The 24,236-nt window shown below is 37.2% G+C and overlaps 2 protein-coding genes and 1 long non-coding RNA gene across 8 annotated transcripts; 2 read left to right on the forward strand and 1 right to left on the reverse strand.

Annotated features, from left to right (window-relative positions):
- Nucleotides 1–2,600: 2,600 nt before the first annotated feature.
- On the forward strand, nucleotides 2,601–8,631 carry LOC131325376 (pre-mRNA cleavage factor Im 25 kDa subunit 1). Of its 2 annotated transcripts, none has more exons than XM_058357598.1 (7): nucleotides 2,601–2,761; nucleotides 2,920–2,965; nucleotides 3,719–3,812; nucleotides 3,913–3,986; nucleotides 4,054–4,140; nucleotides 4,226–4,336; nucleotides 8,120–8,631. In XM_058357598.1, exons 1-7 carry the CDS (start codon nucleotides 2,601–2,603, stop codon nucleotides 8,315–8,317), a joined length of 771 nt encoding a protein of 256 aa, XP_058213581.1. In that variant the 3' UTR covers nucleotides 8,318–8,631. The 2 variants fall into 2 exon arrangements, with proteins under 2 accessions (XP_058213581.1, XP_058213582.1); XM_058357599.1 differs by lacking the exon at nucleotides 8,120–8,631 and adding an exon at nucleotides 4,727–5,201.
- A 478-nt stretch (nucleotides 8,632–9,109) lies between these two features.
- On the reverse strand, nucleotides 9,110–9,755 carry LOC131325377 (uncharacterized). Its single transcript, XR_009199675.1, has 2 exons — nucleotides 9,657–9,755; nucleotides 9,110–9,368 (listed from the first exon to the last, which is right to left on the reverse strand). It is a non-coding gene; the product is annotated as an uncharacterized LOC131325377 (long non-coding RNA).
- Nucleotides 9,756–17,671: 7,916 nt separating this feature from the next.
- On the forward strand, nucleotides 17,672–23,128 carry LOC131325379 (mitogen-activated protein kinase kinase 2). 5 transcript variants are annotated; one of them, XR_009199676.1, is made up of 10 exons: nucleotides 17,672–17,928; nucleotides 18,120–18,204; nucleotides 19,825–19,959; nucleotides 20,319–20,543; nucleotides 20,646–20,828; nucleotides 20,931–21,154; nucleotides 21,654–21,699; nucleotides 21,802–21,900; nucleotides 22,745–22,848; nucleotides 22,954–23,128. XR_009199676.1 is itself a non-coding variant. In XM_058357603.1 (9 exons), the coding sequence occupies exons 1-8, from the start codon at nucleotides 17,852–17,854 to the stop codon at nucleotides 21,889–21,891; spliced, it is 1,065 nt and encodes a 354-aa protein (XP_058213586.1). In that variant the 5' UTR covers nucleotides 17,672–17,851; the 3' UTR covers nucleotides 21,892–21,900; nucleotides 22,745–23,128. The 5 variants fall into 5 exon arrangements, 3 of the variants coding, with proteins under 3 accessions (XP_058213586.1, XP_058213588.1, XP_058213587.1); XR_009199677.1 differs by having other exon boundaries at nucleotides 21,802–21,899; nucleotides 22,734–22,848; XM_058357603.1 differs by having other exon boundaries at nucleotides 22,745–23,128.
- Nucleotides 23,129–24,236: the final 1,108 nt, after the last annotated feature.

The following is a 24,236-nucleotide window of genomic DNA, read 5'->3' on the forward strand; positions in this document are numbered from 1 at the left end:
TCGTCTTTCTGAGTTTGTGTTTTAGCATATGAACATGCTATACAAGTGAGTATGTAGGGTTAGCCTTAGGCATATGTCCACAAGACGACCGTCTAGGGCCTTACATTTTTAGCCAAATAATTGAGCCCCAAAATAGAAGAATATAATAAATATTATTTATGTAAAGCATTCAACAAGTAATCTGATGTGGCGTAGTGGTAAGGTTTGCGCGCAATAGGCAATAGGGCCGCGAGTTTGATTCACAACCTCATCACTTTTAAAGGCCAGTAGTAATGACATATTCGAGACTCAAACTCGCAACCTAAGATATTAAATTGCCGGTACAACACTTTAGCCACTAAACCACAACACTATCTTGTTTCTTTATGGAACAAATAATATGTATATTAACATAAAAGGCCCCATTTTCAAAGACCGTCTAGGGTCTTGAAAAACTCAGGGCCGGACCTTGAAAAACTCAGGGCCGGACCTGTGAGAATGCCTTCTAATGACTTGGTTCTGGTTGTGAATCAATCAACAGCTTTTGCTCTTTTAACAGGAATACATACCAGTGCTAGAAATTTACTCCTATCTCTTTCCATCTCCTGCTCTGCAACCATACACAGTGATTAAACACTTTTCCCTACCTATTGCTTTTGTTCCTACTGATCATATTCGACCATCATCTTTCATATACACATATTTGGTTCGGCATTAATTATATTTGGTTTTTGAGTGTCGGGAAACCAAACTGTTCATGAGTTCAACTTACTGCACGGAAGAGAACTTAAAGGTCGATGTATCTTGAAAAATGAGTACCATTCAACCTAGTGTAGGAAGATTGGCCTCTTTTGGGCATGTAAGCGACGACCACCATTTTGGCTGGATTCTCCAAAAAATGCCCCCTAGCTCTTGTCTTTAGTGCTTTCGGTTGTGGGGCTTTTGGTAATTTCGCAGCTTTCGGGACTACTGTTCATGCACTGTATGTTAAAACGATGTTTCATGGTATGCCTATTTTGTGATGTTCTAGAGTAAGGGATGATTGATGTGAGTTCAAGTCATCTATGCCAGCTACTCTTTTCCTTTAATTTTTGTAACTATCCATATTGGATAATTGATGCGAGTCCAAGTCCTCTACGCTAACTATCCATATTCCTTTGTACCTTTGTTTTTTTTTTTTGCATTTTCAGTTACGTAGTTGAATCAAGTTGAAATATTTTTATCCTTTAGATTTTTACATGACATAATGGCCAAAAACACACCAAAATATGGGTACACTTGATTTTCGGTATGCGGATTTATTGGGGCTTGTGAGTAACCTCTATCTGTTAACGGATGCCTTTGTGATACATGCGTAACAAGATTATATACCAAAAGCCATATTTTATGTAATGTACACCATATGTACACTCTTTCATCTGTACTCTTAGCATTTCTGATTTATAAATCAATTTATCCCTTTCTCTGATGAGAATCTTTATTTGGCATCAGATTGACTAGCAAAAATATACAAAATAATCTCTATATAATAGAAGCATGAGTTGACGCAACGATCATTTTCGTTATGCTATTTTCGCCCAAAATGCGGCTGTGGTGTATGTTGAGATTATGCCCTGTCTCTAAAATGGTTTCATGTAGGCTTTACATAATAGAGCTCTTCCCTTTTCGTCATGCTTTGCATTTTCCACTAATTTGTAGACCATAAACTCTAGACTCTTTTCTTTTCTTTTTTTTTGACTGGCAAAGGAAAGAATTTTATTAAAGCTCAAAAGGATACATCAAGACAAGGTTAAAGAAGCATCGCAATTAGATGCATACATCCCACAAACCGATGGGATCTATGAGTCTATGGCTAGGAAGAGATTCATTTCTAAGTCAAACTGTTAGATGCATGTTTTAAAAAGAGTTTTTTGTGTTTTCATATCCTTCAAGCTATCACATTTTTTCTACTTCGTCCTCAAACTATCAAAATCACTCATTTTGTCCTCAAACTACTACCCGATTGCATTCTATTTAGGCCAATTGGTAACGACATCCACGAATTTGGACGGAAAATTGCTAATCTTTGAAATCTTCTATGCAGTAATAAATTTTAATCGTGATAAAATATGATAATGCCAAACTGTCGTCACTTTGCTAAAAGCTACTCCGTATGTACAAAAACCGGAAAATTAGTCATTCCTGTAAATGAAACTCAGTGCAATTACAATTTCATCACAAACTCAAAATCGTGTAGTTTGGCTTGTTTAGCTAGCCTACCATACATTCGACCAGAAAAATAAAAAAGAGCAATGATACAAACATAACATTAAAATAAAACCCCGAACAAAATTGCATCTAGAACTATTCAGAACATATGAGTTCAATTATATCAAACAATTTCGGACACAGTTGTGTTTTTAGAGTTTTTCAATAGAAAATGGAAGCAAAGAATGAATACACTATTGCCTTTTGAGACCCCAGAACTCTCTTGAACCGCCACGTCTCAAAACCACTCTCTTTACTACTCTCCTTCTCCCTCCTCTGGTTTTTCCACATCCTTTCCTTTCCTTCTCTATACACTTCTCTCTCTCTCTTTCTCTCATCGGTGAACAGCAAGGGCCAATTGGGGGAAGTTGAAGATGGGCGATGAAAGGGCTCTACCGGTGGTCGATACTGATCGAACTCACGGCAGTAACGTCTTGGACATTTACCCTCTTGGCTGTTACTACTTCGGCTCCACCCGAGCCCTCCCTTTCAAGGACGAGACCTTGTCCGATCGCCTCCACCGTTTGAAATCCAAGTCTCTCTCTCTCTCTCTCTCTCTCTCTCTCTCTAAGTATACTTTAAGTATGTTATGTGTATATAAAGTTACCTGTGTTTGTGGTTCATAGTTCAATTGATTGAAGGTTATGGAAAATGGAATTAGGTTAATTCGAAGTTTGTTACGTGTAATTTCAGCTATGCTGCTCACGGGATGAGGACTTGTGTGAAGGCAGTTATTCTGGTTAACTCTGTGCTCTCTTTCCTTTTATCTTTCTCGTTTTGGTGTTTAAATAACAGGCAATATGAGGGCTAGGGTATTCGTTAGAGAAAGTACTAATAACTAACGCATTCAGATTTTTTTTCCCTAGTCAACTACTCGGATCACTAAGCTGAATTCCGCTCAGGTGGTATCAACTCGTATGGACATGGGTCAGTCCATCCAGAGTTTTGCTTCGGCTTTAAATGGGGCCACCGTTGGCACACTGTGGGATGAGTTTCCAAGGAGTAATTGAAGTGGACGAATGCGGGCCCGAACATCCTGAGATCCTGAGATAAAAAGAAAGATGAATTAAATTTCATTGCTGTAAATGGTTGTGATAAAATTCAATAGCATGCGTTTTGCTAACTTGGATCACAATCTAATTTTGTGTCCGTTACTGTGACTGCCTATGGGTTATAAAGTTACTGTAAATCAACCGAAGTTTAGGGATTTATTATTAGGGGATTAGATAATATGATAGAAAGGGCCAAGGGGTAGGCGTAGGCGCCTTTTTGGGAGTTCGGTTCAGTTTTAAGGCTAAATAGGGACCTTTTGCGTAGTTTCTTATTGTATAATTTATTAGTGAGCTCAATATCAGACCTATTGGTGTTGAGCTCTTTTATTAGGCACTTTTTTCGTGAAAGTTGCTCACTACTGAACCTTGTCCTCAAAATTAAGCATTGTAAGAGCACATGGTATGTTACTAAAAGGTTCTTTCAAAAATGGTTAAAACAGGTTGAATTGTTTAAACACCCCCATCTATTACTCTTGCAAGTACGCAATTCATTGTTTGAGCTCCCTGGAGGTCGCTTACGACCAAGTGAATCAGGTAAAACACTTTCTTCTCTTGTGAAGACATTTTTTAATTTATAGGAAACAGTATTTAGATGTATCAAAAGTCCAAAACTACACTTCGTGTTACTTTGCAGAAGTTGATTGTCTAAAACGCAAGCTTTCAAGTAAGCTATCTGTTGATGAAGAAGGAAGCGTCCTTGAATGGGAGGTAAATGCATTTTCTTACGTGGTTCATTGCAGTATTTTTGTTGAGTGCACTAATTCTCAATGTTTAGGTGGGAGAATGCATTGGAATGTGGTGGAGGCCTGACTTTGAAACCTTGATGTACCCATATTTACCACCAAACGTGAAAAGGCCTAAGGTAAATTGGTAGCTCTAACGGCTTCTTTTGAGTTTTGCTTGATGGCATGTTCCTAATTTAGTGTTCTTGGCTCTTTTGTTTGAAGGAATGTACAAAGCTCTTTCTTGTCAAGCTACCAGAAAGTCGAAAATTCATTGTACCAAGAAACTATAAATTGCTTGCCGTTCCATTGAGCCAAATTCATGAAAACAACAAGGTATGTAAATTCCACCTAGAGTGAAATATGCAAAGTTGATAGGATAATTCAATGTTCAATGGTTATTGAATTGGTATTTTTATCGCAAACTGCGTTGGAACTTGGAAATAGGTCTGGTTTGTTTGCTTATGGGTTGAGCAATCAAATGCACTGGAGAAAGTCTTGTTTATGATCTTACTTCCATTGGCATTTGTTGCTGTATGGCATCTCCATTGTGAATTCCAACACTTTGGAACAATAGAGAACCTGAACATCACATGCATATTCATTTTACATTGGACATCTAAATACCTTTTTGTTACTGGATACCGAATGCTGGAATTGGTATTGACGCTTACTGGATACCGAATGCTTGAATTGATATTGATGCATTCAAGTTGTGTTTTGTAGACATATGGGCCGATTATATCTGGAGTTCCACAACTGCTCTCAAAATTCTCCTTCAACATAATTGGAACCTGAGGTAGGCTATTGCTTCAGAATTGATGTTCTGTAAGGTTAAGTATAGGGATAGTTCGTAAATACTATCTTTTGGTTATAAGTGAGAGAGAGTTTGAATAACTTCAATGAGTATTGGATAGGGATTAGGGGCCATACCGTCATGGCAAACAATATCGATTGTCATCCTGAGCAAACCTTCGTAAAGGACATAGCTTTGTTAAGAATAGTATATTTGCTGTTTTTGTATCCTTGGATGAAGCAGTATGATTGCGTATCGTAGTTCTATTTTGATGGTTTTTGCTCAAACTTAATCGTGGCAAAGAGTATCTGTAAATAACTTGATTTCCTAAACTGGGTTCAGCTTATGTTACTATGTAGCTTCAATCATGCATGAATATTCAAATTCAGCACTTGACCTAGTAAATTCTTACTTGTTGGGCGCTTTTCTCTCTTTACATCTTCTATCATGTTTGTTCCCTATAACTCATCAGTCCACCCAGGCTTCAAACTCATGTGTCGAGCCTTCACTGTAGCCGTGTAGGGCTTCCTTGAAAGCATCTCGACAACATACTTGAGTCAAAGATGCTTATTGTCTCCAGCTACTGCCTTTTCCTCAGTTTGCTGCTTGTGCTTTAGATAACACATTTAGTTGCACGAATTCCTTTCCCTAGAAACTAGCTAATATGGTAATCATAATCCGTAAAGTTTTGTTTGCCAGTCTGGCAGCTCGTTTTTTAGAAACTGATGTATGCCAATAGTTATCTTTCTCTCTTTCAATTTTCCTGACAATCGGAGATGGTTTTGGGAGTGCTTTTAACTGAATTCTATTGTTGAGCTTTTACCGAATTGTTGCCTCATGCATTCTTGGATTGTTTGATGGTTTCTATTGATTTTCCTAAATAACGAAGACTTCCAGTTACATTGGGGCAGTGAATTTGGCACTACCATTTGCAAGGCTGTGTTTTCTATTGTTCGATCTCAAGTTCAAGTCCAACTAGTTTAAGGGGCTAGTCTGTGTTGGGTGGGTCCCTCCTAATTTGGTGGGTTCCCAAGGGCTTATTTATTAAGTTCAGAAAGATATGGGGTCCTCTTGTTATTTCTTAAATAACAAAGGGGTGAACTTCTGATTTATCACAAATGATAAAGGAAATTTCTGGAGCCTTTGTCTCCCAAGTCCAGTACGTGAAAACTGGATAGTATACAGAGAGCAGCGAGAGAAAAAGAAAAAAGGGGCAAGGGTTTTGCTCAAGCTCAAGCCAACATTGGGTGTTCATCTCTTATCCGATTTTGATGGGTTTTTGGTATGTTCTTCACTTCGATTAGCTCTATGTGTTTATCAGAGCGGATCGGCAAGTTTCTCTCGGGATCTACGAGTTTGAGATATCCATTTGGTGAGACCTAAAATTGCAACTTTTGTTGATATTTGTTGAAATCCACCTTAGAGTGATGTTTGTATGCCTCTAGTTGCTTGCTAGGGAAGAACTCTTGTAACCCAATTATCATTATAGTGGAAGATTTGGTAGCGATTACGCTCCCGTGGATGTACCTCTAATTTAGGGGGAATCACGTAAAAATCTGGCTCTTAGATTTATTGTTAGTTATTGCGGATTGCAATATTTAGCTTATAATTTTTGGTTTGAACTAATTTCAACAGCTAGGGTATACCTGCGATTGTCTAAGAGTGTTTTTAACAGCTTGCTATTTTCCTGAAATTCATCCATGTATTGCATGCCTTGATAATATTCCTGCACTTTTTGAAGCATTGCGTACTCAATAGTTGATTTCTTCTTGAACTTCCAAGGGATTCTTTATGTTTATTTACTGGTCTCCTATATTCTACAATTGGAAGGATAAACGAGACTTGCTCAACGTAGTTGAGAAGTTCTCTTAGCAATCCATTGAGGATTTTAAGATATTGGTTGTATATGATACTTACTCTTCCTCGCAAGCAGCTCCATCTACGCATCCTTCATTCGGATATTCGATTTCAACTATGAAAAGTTGGAAGAATAGGGTACAGAATTTGCCACAAACCGACCCTATGTATGTAGTGCATTACTATTCGCACAATTCTAAACGATGCAAAGGATCTAGTGGTATTTACAGGTTGAATAGGTGTTGCCTTAACCATATGAGAGTGATGCTCATAATGACTGCGACCAAAAGGCCACCGAAGACGTGCTCATTCTTTTCCCTAGAGCTCTGCTAGCAATTTTCAATAGATTGATAGTTGCTTTAAATCGTTAATCACCTCCTGCATTTGGGTTCATATTCATATTATACACGACCACTTCTAATCAGTAGTTTTTGCATTTTGTATAGGAAAAGGCTAACAGTGGTTTTGAGAGGGGCTTTGAAAGACGGTTTGAAAGAAGGCATGGTTTAGAAGACTTATCTTGGTAACTTGTGGCTGCCCCTTCACTGGTGAATCAAAGTCTGCTACAAAATAGTATTCGAATATTTTTGACGTTTAAATTTCGGTTGAGCTAATAGATGGTGTTGCATGATTCGCTCGTGAATCGTGAAGGGGCAGCATCATCTTTTAGCTCATCCGAAATCAAAACGAGAAAGTATTTGAATACTATTTTAAAGCAAACTCTCGTTGATTCACCGGTGAAGGGCAGCCACAAGTTACCAAGATAAGTCTTTTAAACCTTGTCTTCTTTCAAACCATCTTTCAAAGCTTCTCTCAAAAACACTTTTAGCCTTTTCCTATAGAAAATGCAATAAACCAAGTGATTATTTGTATAATATCAATACGAACTCAAATGCAGAAGGTGGTTGACGATTGAAAGCAACTATCAATCTATTGAAAATTGCTGACAGAGCTCTAGGGAAAAGAATGAGCAAGTCTTCTATGGCCTTTTGGTCGGAGTCCTTATGAGCATCGCCTTCATAGTGAAGACAAACACCTATGCAACCTATAAATACCACTAGATCCATTGTATCCCTTAGAATTCATCGAATAGTCATGCACGGGGTCGGTTTGTGTCTGATTTTGTACCTTAATCTTCCAATTTTTCTGGAATCGAATATTCGGATGAAGGATGTGTAGATAGAGCTGCTTGCGAGGAAGAGGAAGCATCGTATACTACCAATTTCTTAAAATCCTCAATGGATTCCAACGAGAACTTCTCAACTACGTTGAGCAAGTCTCGCCTATCCTTCCAATTGTAGAATATAGGAGACCAGTAGATAAACATAGAGAACACCTTGGAAGTTAAAGAAGAAATCAACTATTGAGTACGCAATGCTTCAAAAAGTGCAAGAGTACTATCAAGGCATGCAATACATGGATGAATTTCAGGATAATAGCAAGCTGTTAAAGGGTCTTATCCTTAGTTGCAGGAATCGCTTGACTTGAAGCTGCTCTCCCGTGAGAATTGCGATGGGAGTGCATTCCTGTTGAGACTGGATCGCATTACTAAGGGAAATGGGGGCTTACAGTTCTCCAATATCTCTCACCTCAACATAAATCCCCCTGCGAAAGGTAGACGAAAGATGGTTGAAAGTCGCCTCAGAGTCGCCCTACGAGGTTGAGAGTCATCGAAGAGGGTTGAAAGTTGTCGGAGATGAATGATCTGGTTCACAGTATCTTAACCGAGATGGAAAAGGCATTGTTAAAGGTCTGGTTCACAGTATTTTGCCCGGTAAGTGGGTTGTCGGTAATAGTTGTTCGAGAAGAGGAAACAACAATATCCTCTATTAAGTATGGAGTATTTCATTTTTTCGTGCATTCTTCCCTTTTTGTTCTTGTACATGGGTGACACGCCCTTGGTGTCCAATCCATGATACCTTCTTATGTTACAAAACAGTAATTATTTAGTAAGTGTAGCCATACAATATTGTAGTAAGTGTAGCCCTAGTGTTGCCTTAGCAAATGGTATGTAAACCCTGTTTTTATGGTAAGTAATATTGCGATTTTTTGGTGAAAAAATAGCAAAATCTTCTTTTTTTTAGCAAATTCACCTTACTTTTTATCGGTGGTTTTGATCTAACGGCCGTGACTTACATATTTTTCAATCGAAGGGTCCATATTCAACAGAAACATCATGCTCCCATACCTCTTCGGAAACATGGCAGAAATTTTCCTACTCAAAACGTTGCAGTATTTGTTCTCCTTTTGCTGAAATATACAAACATAAGGAAAAGATGTGGAAGTTGATGTTCTGGTTTAAAACCGAATGGACTGAAAAATACGACTATATTGGTTAGTTATGGCTGGTGTTATTTGATTTTGTTATTCTGATAATTATGGAGTGTGTAGATGTGTAAGCTCAATGGGTGTTGGTGATCTTTACCTTTTATGAAATCGTTATGTAATGGGGTCGGTTTGTTTTTTACGAATTCTTGTATGCATCGTTAATTTTAAGTGAAGCGTGGTTCAAACTGGGACAGAACCGTTACTCGCTTGTTCGGCTTGGTCTGATCTAAGAGTTCCACGGACAGGTTGGTTTTTTAAAATTCTAGAAACGTATGGAGTATGGTTCAGTCCCATGTTTAGCTGGAAACAGGACTGGTCCCTCCATGAGTGCCCCTAGCAACAACTCTATTCCATGTGAATATCCAAACTTGGGAATGTGCCCGCTCTCTTTTCTTACGGGCCGTGCCGTGAAGTTCAATTGTATCGTATGTTAGTTGGGACAAAGGCAAGAATTCCTGGCCTGGTCGGGTAGAGATTCACTGCCTCTTCCTGGTGCAGGGACAAGGATTCACTGCCTCTTCCTGGTGCAGGGACAAGGATTCCCCTTTCGAACAAGAAGACGTAGGTGAATAGATATCCTGGTGCAACGGATTCAGCTTCCGGTGAATAGCCATTCCTGAAAGGAGTCATTTATTAGTGGAACCTATGACTGGCAGGCTTAGGAAGAATTTCAACCAACTTATGATGAACTTCGCTCGCAATCTAGCTATGGCAATCTTGTGTACTGGAGATCCGAGTAATTTTAGTTTGGGAAGAATTCAGCCACCAACTTATGATGGGTTTGGGAAGAATTCGGCCACCAACTTATGGGTTTGGTAAACCAGGAACATAACATAAACTAATTAAGAGTCATACAAAGTCTAGGGTACTCTACCTCACTTTGGTCATCGCAAAGATGCGAAATAATACAATTTGGAGCAACATCGAAGATATGAAAGTCTAAGCCATCATTGATGGACTTCACTCGCAATCTAGCTATGGCAATTTTGTGTACTGGAGATCCGAGTGATTTTCTTTGTGGCTACAATGTGAAAAGGTTAGTAAGTTCTACTGGGACCTTTTTAAGAGTTGCCTGATCACAGAGTACCAAGAAGCTTTCTGCCTGAATGCCCTCTGCTTCATTTGAGCGGAAAGGGGTTCTGGTTTCTCACCCTCGATGATCTTACCCTCGATGATCTTTAGGGAGATTTTACAAAAAGTTTGATGCTCCAAGCTTCACGTTGTAAATGTATCCATGGCCCAGCAAAGGACCAAAGCTTAACAGTCTCTAGGCTCCGGAGCATGGCCTCGTGCTCTACGTTTACACCCTATGCCATAGTTCTTCCTCCTTTGGCCCAAAATGTTTTGCTCCTTTACACTTCACTGTGTGCCATAAAATGTTTCTATGGCAAAATAATCGTACTCAGCTCGAAGTGCTTGATAATACTTTATACTTTCTAACGATAATTGGGCTATGGTTGACAAGACCAGGGGAAGACATCATTCATGCCGCTTCTCTTTTAAGTTCTAGCAGCACCTTGATTAATTATATTTTGTTTTGGGTTTTTCGATAACGAGTCTCGCTAGCTTAAGCACGTACATCGACTAATTCCAAATTCTAAGGTTAACGATTGGGTATGCCTCCGGTGGTATCTGAAAATTAAACTCTTTTTACTTGTGATGCTCCTGCTCGACCAAATTCACTTTATTTGTTTCCTCATTAAACGTGTTTCGAGTGACAGAAAAAAGGAAACAGAGGGAAAGCAAAAAAGAAAGGACTAAGAAAAAGAACAAATAAAAAAACCCAGCCTGACATGAATTCATCTGCTGCGATTGAACTCATTTTCCTCATTTTTCAATTGTAGCAGATAAAGTCTACACCTTTGCATACCCATAAAAAAAACTTGTTTACTCAAAAAAAGGGAACGTGAAGCCTTAATGTAGTAGGCCTCAATTGAGATTTGAAATTTTGCATCTTAAATTTTTTTTTTAAATGTAAGCATAGTTTGTTGTTATTGGGTGTATCTACTTTTTAATTGTATATTAATTATAATTAATGTTAAAGTATAAACCAAATTTAGTATTTTGACAAAGCTCCAATGGACAAAACCCAAATATGATAGCAATAGATATTATCAAAAAAGATATAAATGTCTAATTTTTAGAAACTCTAAAATATTTAGCTCTAGAAGCTCTAGAATATTGTTGTAAAATAGCTAGAGTTTTTTTGTGAGAATAGTCACATGTGTAATTCTAGAATTATCTCAAAGTTTATGTTGTATAAAAATATCTTTGTACTAGAGTCTTCCATGGAGTAGTATAAACCATTTTGCACCAAGCCAAAAAAGTTTGAGTTCATGTGACAAACACTCTTCTTCCCTACTCTTGTCTTTTAGTATTCTCCCTCTTCCAAAAATATTGTCTAAGTAAACAACCTTGATCATGATAATCTTCCATCGAATTGGACTTTCTAGACACACTATTCATCTCATTCTTCAACTGGTGTATATGAGATCTTGACAGAGAAGTGAAGCGTTTTTCAAGAGAAGACCAAACCTCATTACTCGTATCATGATACAGAATAGATGTATAATTTGAAGGAGATAGCGTTGTTGTGATACAACTAAGAAGATGTGCGCCGCCCCCGTTCCACTAACCTTGAAGGGAGTTGGGGTTGTCGTGAACTTACCCTTTAACCCTAACAAAAATATTGATTGGAAGCTAAATTTGATTACCTCATTTCTTCAAGGTTAGTTTTGTACAGCTTCATATTTGCAAAAAGCTTGTAAAATGCACGGAGCGCTGGTGATTCCTTTGGGAACTGTCCATTGACTCTGGTGATTCCTTTGGGAACTGTCCATTGACTTCAATTTGAGTAGAGTGTCTCTTGACAGCCATCTTTACCAAAGTTCTCAAATCCTTCATGTCCTTCTGCAACCAATTGCAAAATCTGAAAACAAGCACCAGATGTAGCTAAGAAACAGAAAAACAAAAGGACAGAACAACGACAACAATCAAGCACAAATATGATATGGCTGCATCAAAGCATAGCAAAATTGGGACATGAAGGATTTCAGATGTGCTTTTTTCTTGGGTTAGTTAAGAACTTAAAGATTTTATAGAACCACCAAAAAGCTTGTAAGAATTTTTTGACCAAAAAAACGTATATATTGCTTACGACAGAAATATGTTTTATATATCAAGCAACACTTTCTATGTTACATGGCTTCTTTTCCTTAAGAAACACTTACTATACTTGTTGAGAACACTTATCACGTTACTGACACACTTGCCATAGAATAAGAAAAAATGACTTGGGAGTTGGGAGCATCATAGCTGGAGCCGTCTTGTTGACATACTTGAGCTACATACGCTTATTGTTGCTGCCCTCAGTATGCTACCTGCACATATTTAGTTGCTCGAATGTTCCTTTCTCCAAAAACTATCCAATAGAGTAATCTGTAAACAATTGTTTGCCAGTCTCTGGCAGTTCATTTTTTAGAAATTGATGTATGCCAATAGTCATTTTTCTCTCTCTTAATTTTTCCTGACAATCGGATATGGTTTTGGGAGTGATTTTAACTGAATTCTATTGTTGAGCTCTTGTTGAATTGCTGCCTCATGCACTCTTGGACTGTTTGATGGTTTCTGTTGATTTTCCTAAATACTCATGGAAGACCTCCAGTTTATATTAATTGGAGCAGTGAATTTGGGACTACCACTTGCAGGGTGTGTTTTCTGTTGTATCATAGCACTTTACTTCAAATCCAACCCTACGTTGTTTCCAAAATTTTGTTTTCGGCTTTTCGGTAATTGAGTGTCCAAGTCCCGCCAGTTTAAGCGTGCACCTCGACTAATTCCAAATTCTAATGTTAACGACTGGGTATGCCTCCGGTGGTCTCAAGAGTATTTTTTATTGCAACCGGAGATGAACCGGCTAAGCGGCTAGCTTGAAACTAAACTCTTTTTATCTGTGACGCTCCTACTCGACCAAATTTTTTTTTCTTGGTAATAAATAGAGAAGCAAGCACAAATTCATTTTATTTGTTTCCTCAGTAAACATATTTCGAGAGACAGAAAAAAGGAAACAGAGGGAAAGCAAAAAAGAAAGTAAATATAAAAATAACAAATAAAAAACTCAGCCTGACAAAGTCTACGATTGAACTCATTTGCTGCGATTGAACTCATTTTCCTCAATTTTCAATTGTAGGCTTGCAGCAGATAAAAAGTCTACACCTTTGTTTACCCAAAAAAATAAAAATTGTTTACTAAAATAAAAAAAGGGTCTACCCCTACGGTCAAGTTGTGCATGCAGTGTTACCATGTCAACGTGCTTGACACAATATGAACGGGTTTGGGTCAACCTTTAAATAGGTTCACATGAGCCGTGATGAGTGTCACTTGGGGCATTTCTTGTCATTTTTTCCTTCCGGGTATGTTAAAGCATCCAACTCCAAATTAATTGGCGAAGAGTGGAGGCTCATAAATTCCAACACTCCCCAACACTCCCCCGCACGTGCGACCCCCGATTCGCACATGGAGAGGTTAACAAAGGATTCGGAACACACGGATCACAATGAAATAAAGTACAACTATGACAACTATGGCACAAACAAAGGGGAAAAGCCTCCGAAAGTCTAGCTCTGATACCATGTTAAAGCATCCAACTCCAAACCAATTGGCGAAGAGTGGAGAGGCTGCCCAGGCTCATATACTAGTTTTGGAGGAGATAATTAACCGATGTGGGACAAATCCCAACAGGATAATATATGGGATTCCGGACCAGCTTGCACACGACTAGTCCCTTCCACTCTCTTTCCAAGATTAATTACACAAGAGGTGACTAATGGCCTAAGAGTTGCTGATAAGGAGAGTCGAACTTGAAATATTAAGAAAGAGCAAACTAGTTGGGGTCATTTTTGTCAAATTGAAGAATGATATGCAATATTTTCCGTAATAGGCTGGGTAGAAAGAAAAAAAAAAAGGCCAAGAGATCAATGTTAAATTTTGGAGATTAATTGCAGGGTGCAACTGAACAAGGTGCAAGTCGTCTCAGTAGTTGACATTTGATAATGGCTTGAACAGTGGCGAATGTGGTGGTGGTTAAGCAACTGCCGGCATGGCGGCCTGATACACAAGGGCGGAATCATGAATGTAATCTGCTTTGAATTAAAATGGGTTGGACTAAAATTATTTAGGCTAAATTTTACACATAGAATTTTCATTTTATTCAAAGCTGACTTGGTCTATAACCCGCCCTTCTATACTTATAGTTCCGCCCTTGCCGAGAGATTTCGTGGCTCAAAGTAAGCGTACGTAGTTGGTTCATGGTCCTCATATCTCAGTTCAAAATGTCCTCTGTGGGTCTCTACTTTGTGGAAAGTAAGCGTATGTAGTATGTAGTTGGTTCATGGTCCTGATATCTCAATTCAAAATGTCCTTTGTGGGGCTTAGCTACTTTGTGGAAAACAATGAACCATGCTAGTGGTACAGATAATTTGTGCACAGATTTTGTGGTGGGGCCCACCACGGGTCCCACACAAATGATTCGAGCCGTTCATTAAATGTAAAATATTTTTTCAAGAGTCTCCGTAAAAAATCAGCTCAATCTAATACCTATAAGTGCTCGATCCAATTATCTAAATTTTCATTCAGATTTCCGGATAATAAAAAATTAGATGATTAGATCAAGCACCTTTAGGTATTAGATTGAGCTGATTTTTTATAGAAACCCTTGAAAAAATATTTTACATTTAATGAACGACTTGAATCATTTGTGTGGGACCCATGGTAGGCCCCACCACAAAATCTGTGCACAATCTGTGCACAGATTATATGTACCAATAGCATTTCGGGAAAAGAATTCACAATAATATGCTAGACAGTTATCAATTCGCTATGTCCTGTTGAACATTTACGCAGTTCCGCGAACCAGGTCTCCAATGTGACGTTTTCATGTCATCGTCAAGAGCGTGAAAAGAAAATGGTGCTTTCTACAGTCCTATTTCGATGATTACGATGATTGTTCATTTTAAAGAGGCTCGATCTAAAAAATGTTCATGTGATAAACTCGACTTTATTAGATTTCAATAGATATCTAGGTGAATCGTAAAATTTGTTTACGATCATTTCTCTAGTGACAAATAGAATTTGTCAAGATGTATCAGATCAATGTAGTTTTTTTGCACGGATTTAGTTTTGAGATTTGACTTTGTTCAATTAAAATTTTTGAATTTTAAATTTTAATTATTATTCTATTTTTTTAATTTACTCATTATCATTATCTCTAATTATTACTTCTTCTTTTTTTATCTCTTTCCAATCATTATTACCTATATTTTCAATTATTATTTTATTTTTCTATTCTCTCGTTAACTACAAATTTAAATCCCAAATTCCAAAACGAAAGGGCCGCACTGACCAGGAGAGGATTCCATTTCAGCGTCAGTAAAACTTGTTATTGCTGACGGAATTAGTAGAAAGGACAAGCCTATTTATAGCCTCAGGCCAAGGTTTTGACTTTTGGCTCCATTTGTTCTCAGAAGTTAGGAAAATAATTTTGTTTTTGTTAATGTCACTCCCTTGCAAGTGTATTTTTGATGCAAAAATATATTTATAGAGAAATGATGTTAACAAAAAAGAGTGTGACAAAATCAGCGACCCAAATAAAGCCTTTTCTGAAACATTGAAGTACTGGACCGGGGACATAGCACCATGTGGAGGAAATAGCATTAGGGTGAGTTCCAGAAACCTTCTTACGGAGTATACAGTATATTATAAATATTTATTTTGGAACTTCTAAAAAAAAATTAAAAGAATTATTCCACAAAACCTAAATAAATACGTGATTCACATTTTCAAACTCAAAAATAATGTAGATAAAAAATAAATTTTCAATTTTTTTGCACCATATTAAAGATCTCAATGAGATCTATCAAATAAGATACATGTTGATAAAAAAATTATTTGCATAAGCAGATAATTTTTGAGCTCGAAATTATCTTTCTAAAAAATAAATATTTAATTTTCTTTTGTAGAACATGCTTTATTATTATACAAAAAAGAAGAAGTATTTATATACATTGCCTTACTCCTACTAAGAATCAATCACTAATGTGCTCAAGGCTGAAGTGAGAAAATGATTTTTTTTCTTAACCGAATGTCCAGAGTTTATGTGTATCTCGACTAATTTTGGGATCCTTAAGTTAACAATCGGATAAATTCTCTGGTGGCTCCAAAGATTGGAATATTTGGCCTTTGTGGGATTCAAACATGCGAGCTTGGACAATCATTTATTTGCTTTCTCATATCTACTCGGCCAAATCTTACATGAAAATTCTACGACTAACATTGAAAGTGGAAATCAATAATTTTACGACCACACACAAACAGTTATACATACACTCACAAAAAGAGTGTGCCCCATACTGCACACCTCTGTGGAGCTCACCCCTTTATGAATGTGTGCAAGTGTTTGTACGTGGTTATAGTGTTGGGTGGAAATACCTCCACTAAACTCCAAAATCCCACATGTAATTTGGCATTTCATTTTTCGTATATCTAATTTGACATAACAAAGAGTGACATGACATAGTGACATGGCTCTATTTTTTTTAGTCATTGGCACGTGGGTCTCCCCACATTACATATATATTTTCATTATTTTCATCTTGAGAAAATTCCACATTTAAAAATAGTTTATTATAGTACTAACTAACAAGGCTAGACGTATTGGTTGTAATGTCAATTTTTAGAGGGGTAAAGTGCCGGACTGGGAAATGCTGGCCAACATCTCCCTGGTAGCATTCTCAGTAGAGCGGTGCTGAGTAGCCAATCTGGCCGTTCATCCCGGTACGGACGATTCGGATTGAATTTAAGCGCATATCAATCTGAATCGTCCATTACTCGGTTAAGATTTGAATCGTCAATTGCAAAAATGAACGATCAGATCAGCCGTTCTACACCCGCTCTACCAGGATGCTCGGCAGCATCCCCATTCTGTGTGCCACGCTAACTTTTAAATAAATATGACATCTTTAAATTTCATATTTTATGTAAAAAAAAAAAATCATATTATGGGAAATAATTATACTAGTATTTTGGCAAAACCAAAAGAATTGGGATCAAGCGTAACTACCGGCGGGGCCCTGTAAATTTGTCCAATTACTTGAATAGTAGTAAGAGATAGCGGCAAGGCAAATAAACCAGTCAAGTTTCTCACCATCTTCCTCCCACCCTTCCTATTTTTCCATTTGTTGACTGGACTCGCAGTCTCTACCCACCCTTAAAAATATTACTCCATCATACAATATATAATCACATAAAAGCATTTGCGTGATCTGAGCACGAAAAGGGCCTTTAGAAAAACATCTCAAACTGCTCAACTTCCACAAGAGTGAGAATTAGAAGAGAAAAATAAAACAAGAATTGAGAGCTGAAAGGGAAAAACGTCTTTAGAAAAACACAGACTCGTTTCAGAACAAAAATAAAAAATAAAAATATTTTTTAAAAAGACAATTTGAAAGTCAAAATAATGAGTTTATTAAAATATAAAAATATGTAATATAGATCTTATTTGAAAGAATTAGATGAAATCTGTTATACAGTATAAAAAAATTAAAAAACTATTTTTCACTTGTATTATTTTTAAATTTAAAAATCTAAAATAAGTATATATTTTTTAAGAATGTTTTTTGGAACGTGGCCAAATCGCTCAACTTTCACGAAAGTGAAAATTAGAAGAGAAAAATAAAATGAGAATTAAGATCTGGAGCGAAAGATGTACCATTAAAAAGCTTATATTACCATTTGGAATTGAAATTGCAAAACCTTGAGAGAGAGAGAGAGAGAGAGAAAGAAGAAGAAGAAGAAGAAGAAGAAGGAATCACAAGATGAACAGGGGCGCTCTAGGCCCGAGCCTCAAGCTCTCCCTCCCTCCTTCCGATGAAGTCGCTTTCAAACAGTTCCTGTATACCTCTCTCTCTCTCTCTCTCTCTCTCTCTCTCTCTCTATACATGTATGTTTGTGTGTCTGTGAGATGATATACGGATGTGTATAAGTGTATTAATACGTAATTACATATCGCTGTTTCTCTGTTTTAACATTTCTGCGTGGTTACTTATCGAGAAAAAAAAAAATTCTGCGTGGATTTTTGTGCAGAACTGAATCAGGAACGTTTATGGACGGAGATCTGCTGGTGAACAGGGATGGAGTTCGAATTGTGTCGCAGAGCCAAGTCGAAACCGTAAGATATGATTTTCCCAAATTCAAATTCAACGTATTCAACTTTAATTTAATAGACTCTGATCTATGGATATTGCATTTGATCTGCAAAGTTCTATACTATCATAATCGACCAATTCAGTACGTCAATTTGTATCAGTTGCTTGTTTTGACGCTCGTTAGCAGAATTACGTAATGACCAGTTCGCTGCAAATTGACGTTTTTTGTCTCGAAATTGCATGATCAATTGAAGCCAAATTAGCTGCAAGTTGAAGTTTTTATGATGAATTTGCGTGTTATTTGGTATAATTGATGATGATCATAAGCCAATTTAGCTGCAACTTTACGTTTTTAAGATGAATTTGCATGTTATTCGATATAATTGATGATGATTATTAGCCAATTGAGCTGCAAGTTTACATTTTTAAGATGAATTTGCGTGTTATTTGATATAATTGATGATGATTATAAGTGTGCCTTTAGCAAATCGAGTTCGTATCTGACCGATGGAACTGTATCTATAAGATAGTTTGGAAAATTCAAATACAACTATTACCTTCTACTGAATCGAGTTTGATACATTAATGTTGCATTAGATCTGGAAGGTTCTACACTATCATAATTGATAGATTCACAGCATATCAACTTGTTTCATTGGTATGTTGTGACATTTTGTAGCTACTTAATGACCGGCTTACTGCAAATTGACGTCTTCACGAATGAAATTGCATGCTTTTTCTTTTAATTAACGATCATTTTAGCCAATTTAGCTGCAAATGGATGTTTTTTAATGGTGAATTTGCGTGTTCTTTGCTTTAATTTATGATGATTTTAACCAACTTTAAAATACAGTAAGCCTTTTGCAAATCAAGTTTTTATGTTACTCATGAATTTATGATTCATGCTTATTAGAACTATGAACATTTATTTCCCACTGTGAACAAGAGAAAGTTTGGCTCTTTATTAGATTTTGACCCCATAACAGGAATTTCGGCCCGGTCTCTGAGTTGACTCGTCTTTAAATTCTAGTTATGTTGGCCTAGACACCTGAGTTATCAAAAAATATTCTAGTTATAGTATAAACAACTAAACACCAATATAGGCCTTTTTAGTTGCTTCTTTGTACTCCCACCGTCCCAGTTTGTTCCGCCTGTTTCCTTTTTGGAACATCCCAAAAAATTGTCTATATCTCACAATCTATAATGTTTTTTATGATTTTGAAAACTTTGTTTAATAAAATAAATTAAGATCTATCAAACAAGATTCATATTGAATATATAAAATATTATAAATTGTGAGATATAAACAATTTTTTGGGACGTTCAAAAAAGGAAACAGGCGAAACAAAGTGGGACGGAGGGAGTAATACACAATGTCTGAAGTGGGTGTAAGACAATAAATGTGTAAGACTCCAAATGATTTTGTAGATGTTAAAGTTATTTGGCAGTTTCCTCAACTATCTAACAAGAAAAAATAGACTCAAAAGGATGATTCTGTAGAAGTTGAAGCTATTTGGCAGTTTCCTCAGCTATCTAACAAGAAAGAATAGACTATCAAATAAGGATGCAATTGGATAATTTTGAGTGTGTGCTACCTTTGGAAAATTCCTAATTGTTTTATGGTTATGTGAATTTGCATTCAGCCACCACTTATAAAGCCATCAGACAACCAGATAAGCTTGGCTGACTTTGATGCATGTAAAGTCATTGGAAAGGGGAATGGCGGTATTGTGCGACTGGTGCAACACAAATGGACCGGGCAGTTTTTTGCTTTGAAGGTAAATTGCTTCCATCTATCATATGTATTACCTCTGTTTCCTTCATCCCTCTCCCCCAACTACAAAGGGGGAAAAAGAACAAAAAAAGAAAAAGAAAAAATGGGTGTAATAAGCAGACTTGCCTTGCTGTTCTAGGCTTGTGGTCTTGATCTGATAGTGATGGACACAGCGTTCAAATTTCATCAAGTAATCATTTTCTTTGCTTATCAAGATTTTTGTTTGGGCTGCATTGCTTACTTTCTTTTGGACTGGCGTGAAAGTTGGACGCTGTTAATTTTCATATTTGTAGCCATCAGTATATCTTAGTGTGTTTACCACTAATTGGGAAGATCAGTTCTGATATTTTCTCCAACATCCAGATGATCCAAATGAATATCGAAGAGTCTGCTCGGAGGCAGATTGCACAGGAACTGAAAATTAATCAGTCGTCGCAGTGTCCGTATGTTGTTGTCTGTTACCAATCTTTTTATGAGAATGGTGCAATTTCTATTATCCTGGAATACATGGATGGTGGATCTCTCTTAGATTTTTTGAAACATGTCAAATCAATTCCGGAGCCATATATTGCTGCCATATGTAAACAGGTGGGAACTATGCAATTCATATTAACAGTCAACTTTTTGTATTCTGTTATTTTAATAAATTGCAATAGCCTTGCATGATAGTTTTTGCTTTCTTGAATTCAGGTGCTCAAGGGCTTGTGGTATCTTCATCATGAAAAGCACATAATTCACAGGGACTTAAAGCCTTCTAATTTATTGATAAACCATAGAGGGGAAGTCAAGATTACTGACTTTGGTGTGAGTGCAATACTGGCAAGCACCTCTGGACAGGCCAATACTTTTGTTGGCACATACAACTATATGTCTGTAAGTATGTTTGAAACGAACTTCCTATGTTCATTACCATCCAACCCTTCGATCTACTTATAGCAAACTTAAAATTTGATCATGCTCTATTCTGAGGTGTAGCCAGAGAGAATCAGTGGAAGCAGATATGGTTACACAAGTGACATTTGGAGCTTGGGGTTAGTTTTGCTCGAGTGTGCATTGGGCCATTTCCCATATTCTCCACCACAGCATGGTGAAGGGTGGACAAATGTGTATGAGCTCATGGAAACCATCGTCGATCAACCCCCACCTTGTGCACCTGCTGACCAATTTTCGCCCGAGTTCTGTTCTTTCATTTCTGAATGGTATGTATCATACATTTCACATGTTTTGTACTGGTGATGAGAAGTAAACCCTCAACTGACTTAACTGACTTTGCGAAAGGTAACCATCCAACTAGTTCTGTGGACCATAATGACCTGATAAGATCATGCTGTATTAATTTTCCCCGAAATTTTAGTAGTGGACTTGAGTTTAGAACCATTTTATTGCACTTTTCGATGTGAGCTAGTCTTGAGAAATTTTTTCACATGTTCATTACGACATCTTCACTTTTTTTTAATCATCGCATACATGTATTCTGAATGGTCCATCATTTCCATTTTATGTAGAAATGATGTGCGCTATTGAACTTCCTTCCATCTTATACTTCATCAGTAACTCGGCCACTTTAGCGTGTTGTGTGATCCTGTTAATTACATGTCCGTTGGAACTAAGTTGGACTCCCTCTGGCATTCTGTTCGTTTTTACCTTTAGTAACTTCCATCTCTGTTATCTTGTTGAGTCGGTTCATGTCTATTTCAGTCTACAGAAAGACCCAAAAGACAGGCGGTCAGCAAATGAGCTCATGGTATAAATGAATGTACTCAACTTTCATTTCTTTCCAAGTCGCTACCCTCTTTTTTAAATCTTCCAGGCCAACTAATTTAATTGTTTGTTTTGTCATATATAGACACATCCTTTTATCAACATGTTTGAAGACCTGCATATTGATCTTGCATCTTACTTCACCGAAGCAGGATCTCCACTTGCAACACTTTAGCATATGTTGGTATGTCTCCACAGAAACCCACACGTATAGCTTCCCTGTTGCAGCTCTTATTGATATTGTGCAAATGCAGAGTAAATGACAGCATTTTCTTTTTATGGCCAGAATTGCATTTCTTCACTATGTTAGTTACTTCAGCCTCTTGTTTTCTGATTGTAGTGTGTATGTAAACATACGATCATTTCCAAGCTGCACCTTTTGGTAGGAAGTAAGCAAGGAAGTAGGGATGGCTTCTTACTGCAACTTTATGTTTTTTAGATCAAAGATTTGATAATTTTCCAGTTTGTTCTTGTGCATAACTGCATATTGCTTCCATTTTTCGCTGCAGATGTGCAAGAGATATAACTACTGGTGCAGCTTATACATTATTTATTAGATAATTATAAGCACCATCTTTCTACTTTTGGCACCATCTTGCCACTTTGACACCATTTCCAATTGTTCTACAAACATTACCACTTTTGGAAGTTCAACCTACTTTCTTACCCTGCGTTAGTTGCATCCAATGATCCCCATCTCAACATTTCTACTTACAACCACCTGTGTATCGTCGATGTGTTTCAATGTTACATTAACATAATTGCAATGAGTGTGGCTCGTGTTACCTCTAAGATTAAGAAAACAGCTTTTAAATTGAAGTATGGATGTTACCTTTTCAAGTATGTATGAGTCCGAAAGGCGATTGTTAGTATGTAACTATGTATTGGTCCATGTTACCTTCCAAGTGTTTTAATTTGAAGCATGAATGTTATCGTCATCAAATTTGGCTTTGAACTATCTTTCATAACTAGTTGGTCATCTGGGCTAGAAAACTGGTGCTGACAAACTTTTTTTCGGCATGTGACAGGATAAGGGGCAAATCTATTTAATCCATAATGGTTCTACTTTGCAAAAGATCATGGTGATTTCTTAAGTGGCAGGGGTGATTCCAACCTTACTTAAAAAACAAAGGTGAGTGCTGTGATTCCATCCCGTCACTACAAGGGAATTATTATGGTTCTTGTGTTATTTAGAGTGACAACCAGTGAATGTACTAATTATTGGCGGGATTACAAGGAATAACGCTGCCAGAAGAGCTGTTGTGAGAAGCTACTTTCAGAAATCTGAAGCATGGAAACTAGTGTCTGTAAACTTTCATGTGTAACTGTAACAGCTAAATTAAATCCTCTCCAGGAAGCATAAGTTAATTGTATTAGATGTTCTACCTCCTGTCTATCTGTTTCGGCACAAACAACTCAGCTTTGGAAGCTGTTTTTGATTTGATTATGACATTGCGATGAGTAGTGATTCAAATTCTATTTTTGGTTCTCTGCAAAAAAACTAGTACATTTCAACCAGTCTGTTCTGAGATTTTGCAGATTTTCTGGATGAATCATTATAATGACTAATGGATACCAAATTGTCTTTGGATTGATCAAAATATCCTTTCACTTGGTCCCCAAAATGGAGCATCCACTACTTACATAGTCATTGTGATTGAGATTGTGTCCTATGTCTTCTTGTTAACAAGTCAACAGTGGTATCATTACTAGCACCACTACAATGATTAATGGATGTTGATGATGCATTGATTTTTTTATGGGACATGATTGAATTTGGTATCTCCTCTTTTTTCATTCGATGGTCAGGGGAGTCTGGGGAGTCTGGGCTAGCTTACGTGCACCTCAACTATTCCCCTCCTCAGTCCGGTCAAAAGCAGTCCAATAACGCCGGGACTTAGGGTTCATCCTTGTTGCCACTTGAGCTACCTTTTGGTTAATTTGTAATCTATTTGACAATAAGAGTTGTTTATGTTTTCTGTTGATCCACATTTCTTTATTTCCTACCTACTGATGCAAAAATCACTCTTTTGTTGACCTCTTGTTCTATTACAACTATTGGATGATTAACAAAATTGGCCGAGTCATGAGCCACTACTTGTACAAATAAGAGTTGGGAGGAAAAGAGCACTCTTCCATCAATTACTAAAAATGACTCCAAATTCCTCCCCCTTTCTGTTTACTTCACAAAAATGCTGTGCTAACTGTTTGTGTAAACTAGAAACATTAATTCACACAACACCTCAACTGCATTGGACCCATCATTCAGCGTTTTAGAAAAAAGAGAAGAAAAGAAAAGAAAAGAAAAGAGAAGAGGAGCAACCAGGATAACCCCCACTACAGTGTTATGATGCACATTCTAAGCCGTTCAAAAGTATTTTTAATAGTCAAGATTTACTAAAAGCATCCTACAATCTTACCTGTACAATGCTGTTTGAAATCTAAATCTTTGATTGTAGAGATGGATGGACGGCTCAGATTGCTCACAAGGTCCAGGTGCGTTCCCGGGTCCATAATAAC

Source organism: Rhododendron vialii, chromosome 5a (assembly GCF_030253575.1).
Source record: "Rhododendron vialii isolate Sample 1 chromosome 5a, ASM3025357v1".
NCBI lineage: Eukaryota > Viridiplantae > Streptophyta > Magnoliopsida > Ericales > Ericaceae > Rhododendron > Rhododendron vialii.

Bases quoted from the DNA above. Each gene is read 5' to 3' on its own strand.
- LOC131325376 (XM_058357598.1), top strand. From the start codon at position 2,601: ATGGGCGATGAAAGGGCTCTACCGGTGGTCGATACTGATCGAACTCAC. The intron at 3,813-3,912 runs GTAAAACACTTT...GTTACTTTGCAG, and splicing joins CTTACGACCAAGTGAATCAG to AAGTTGATTGTCTAAAACGC. The intron at 3,987-4,053 runs GTAAATGCATTT...CTCAATGTTTAG, and splicing joins GAAGCGTCCTTGAATGGGAG to GTGGGAGAATGCATTGGAAT.
- LOC131325379 (XM_058357603.1), top strand. From the start codon at position 17,852: ATGAACAGGGGCGCTCTAGGCCCGAGCCTCAAGCTCTCCCTCCCTCCT. The intron at 19,960-20,318 runs GTAAATTGCTTC...TCCAACATCCAG, and splicing joins GGCAGTTTTTTGCTTTGAAG to ATGATCCAAATGAATATCGA. The intron at 21,155-21,653 runs GTATGTATCATA...TGTCTATTTCAG, and splicing joins TGTTCTTTCATTTCTGAATG to TCTACAGAAAGACCCAAAAG.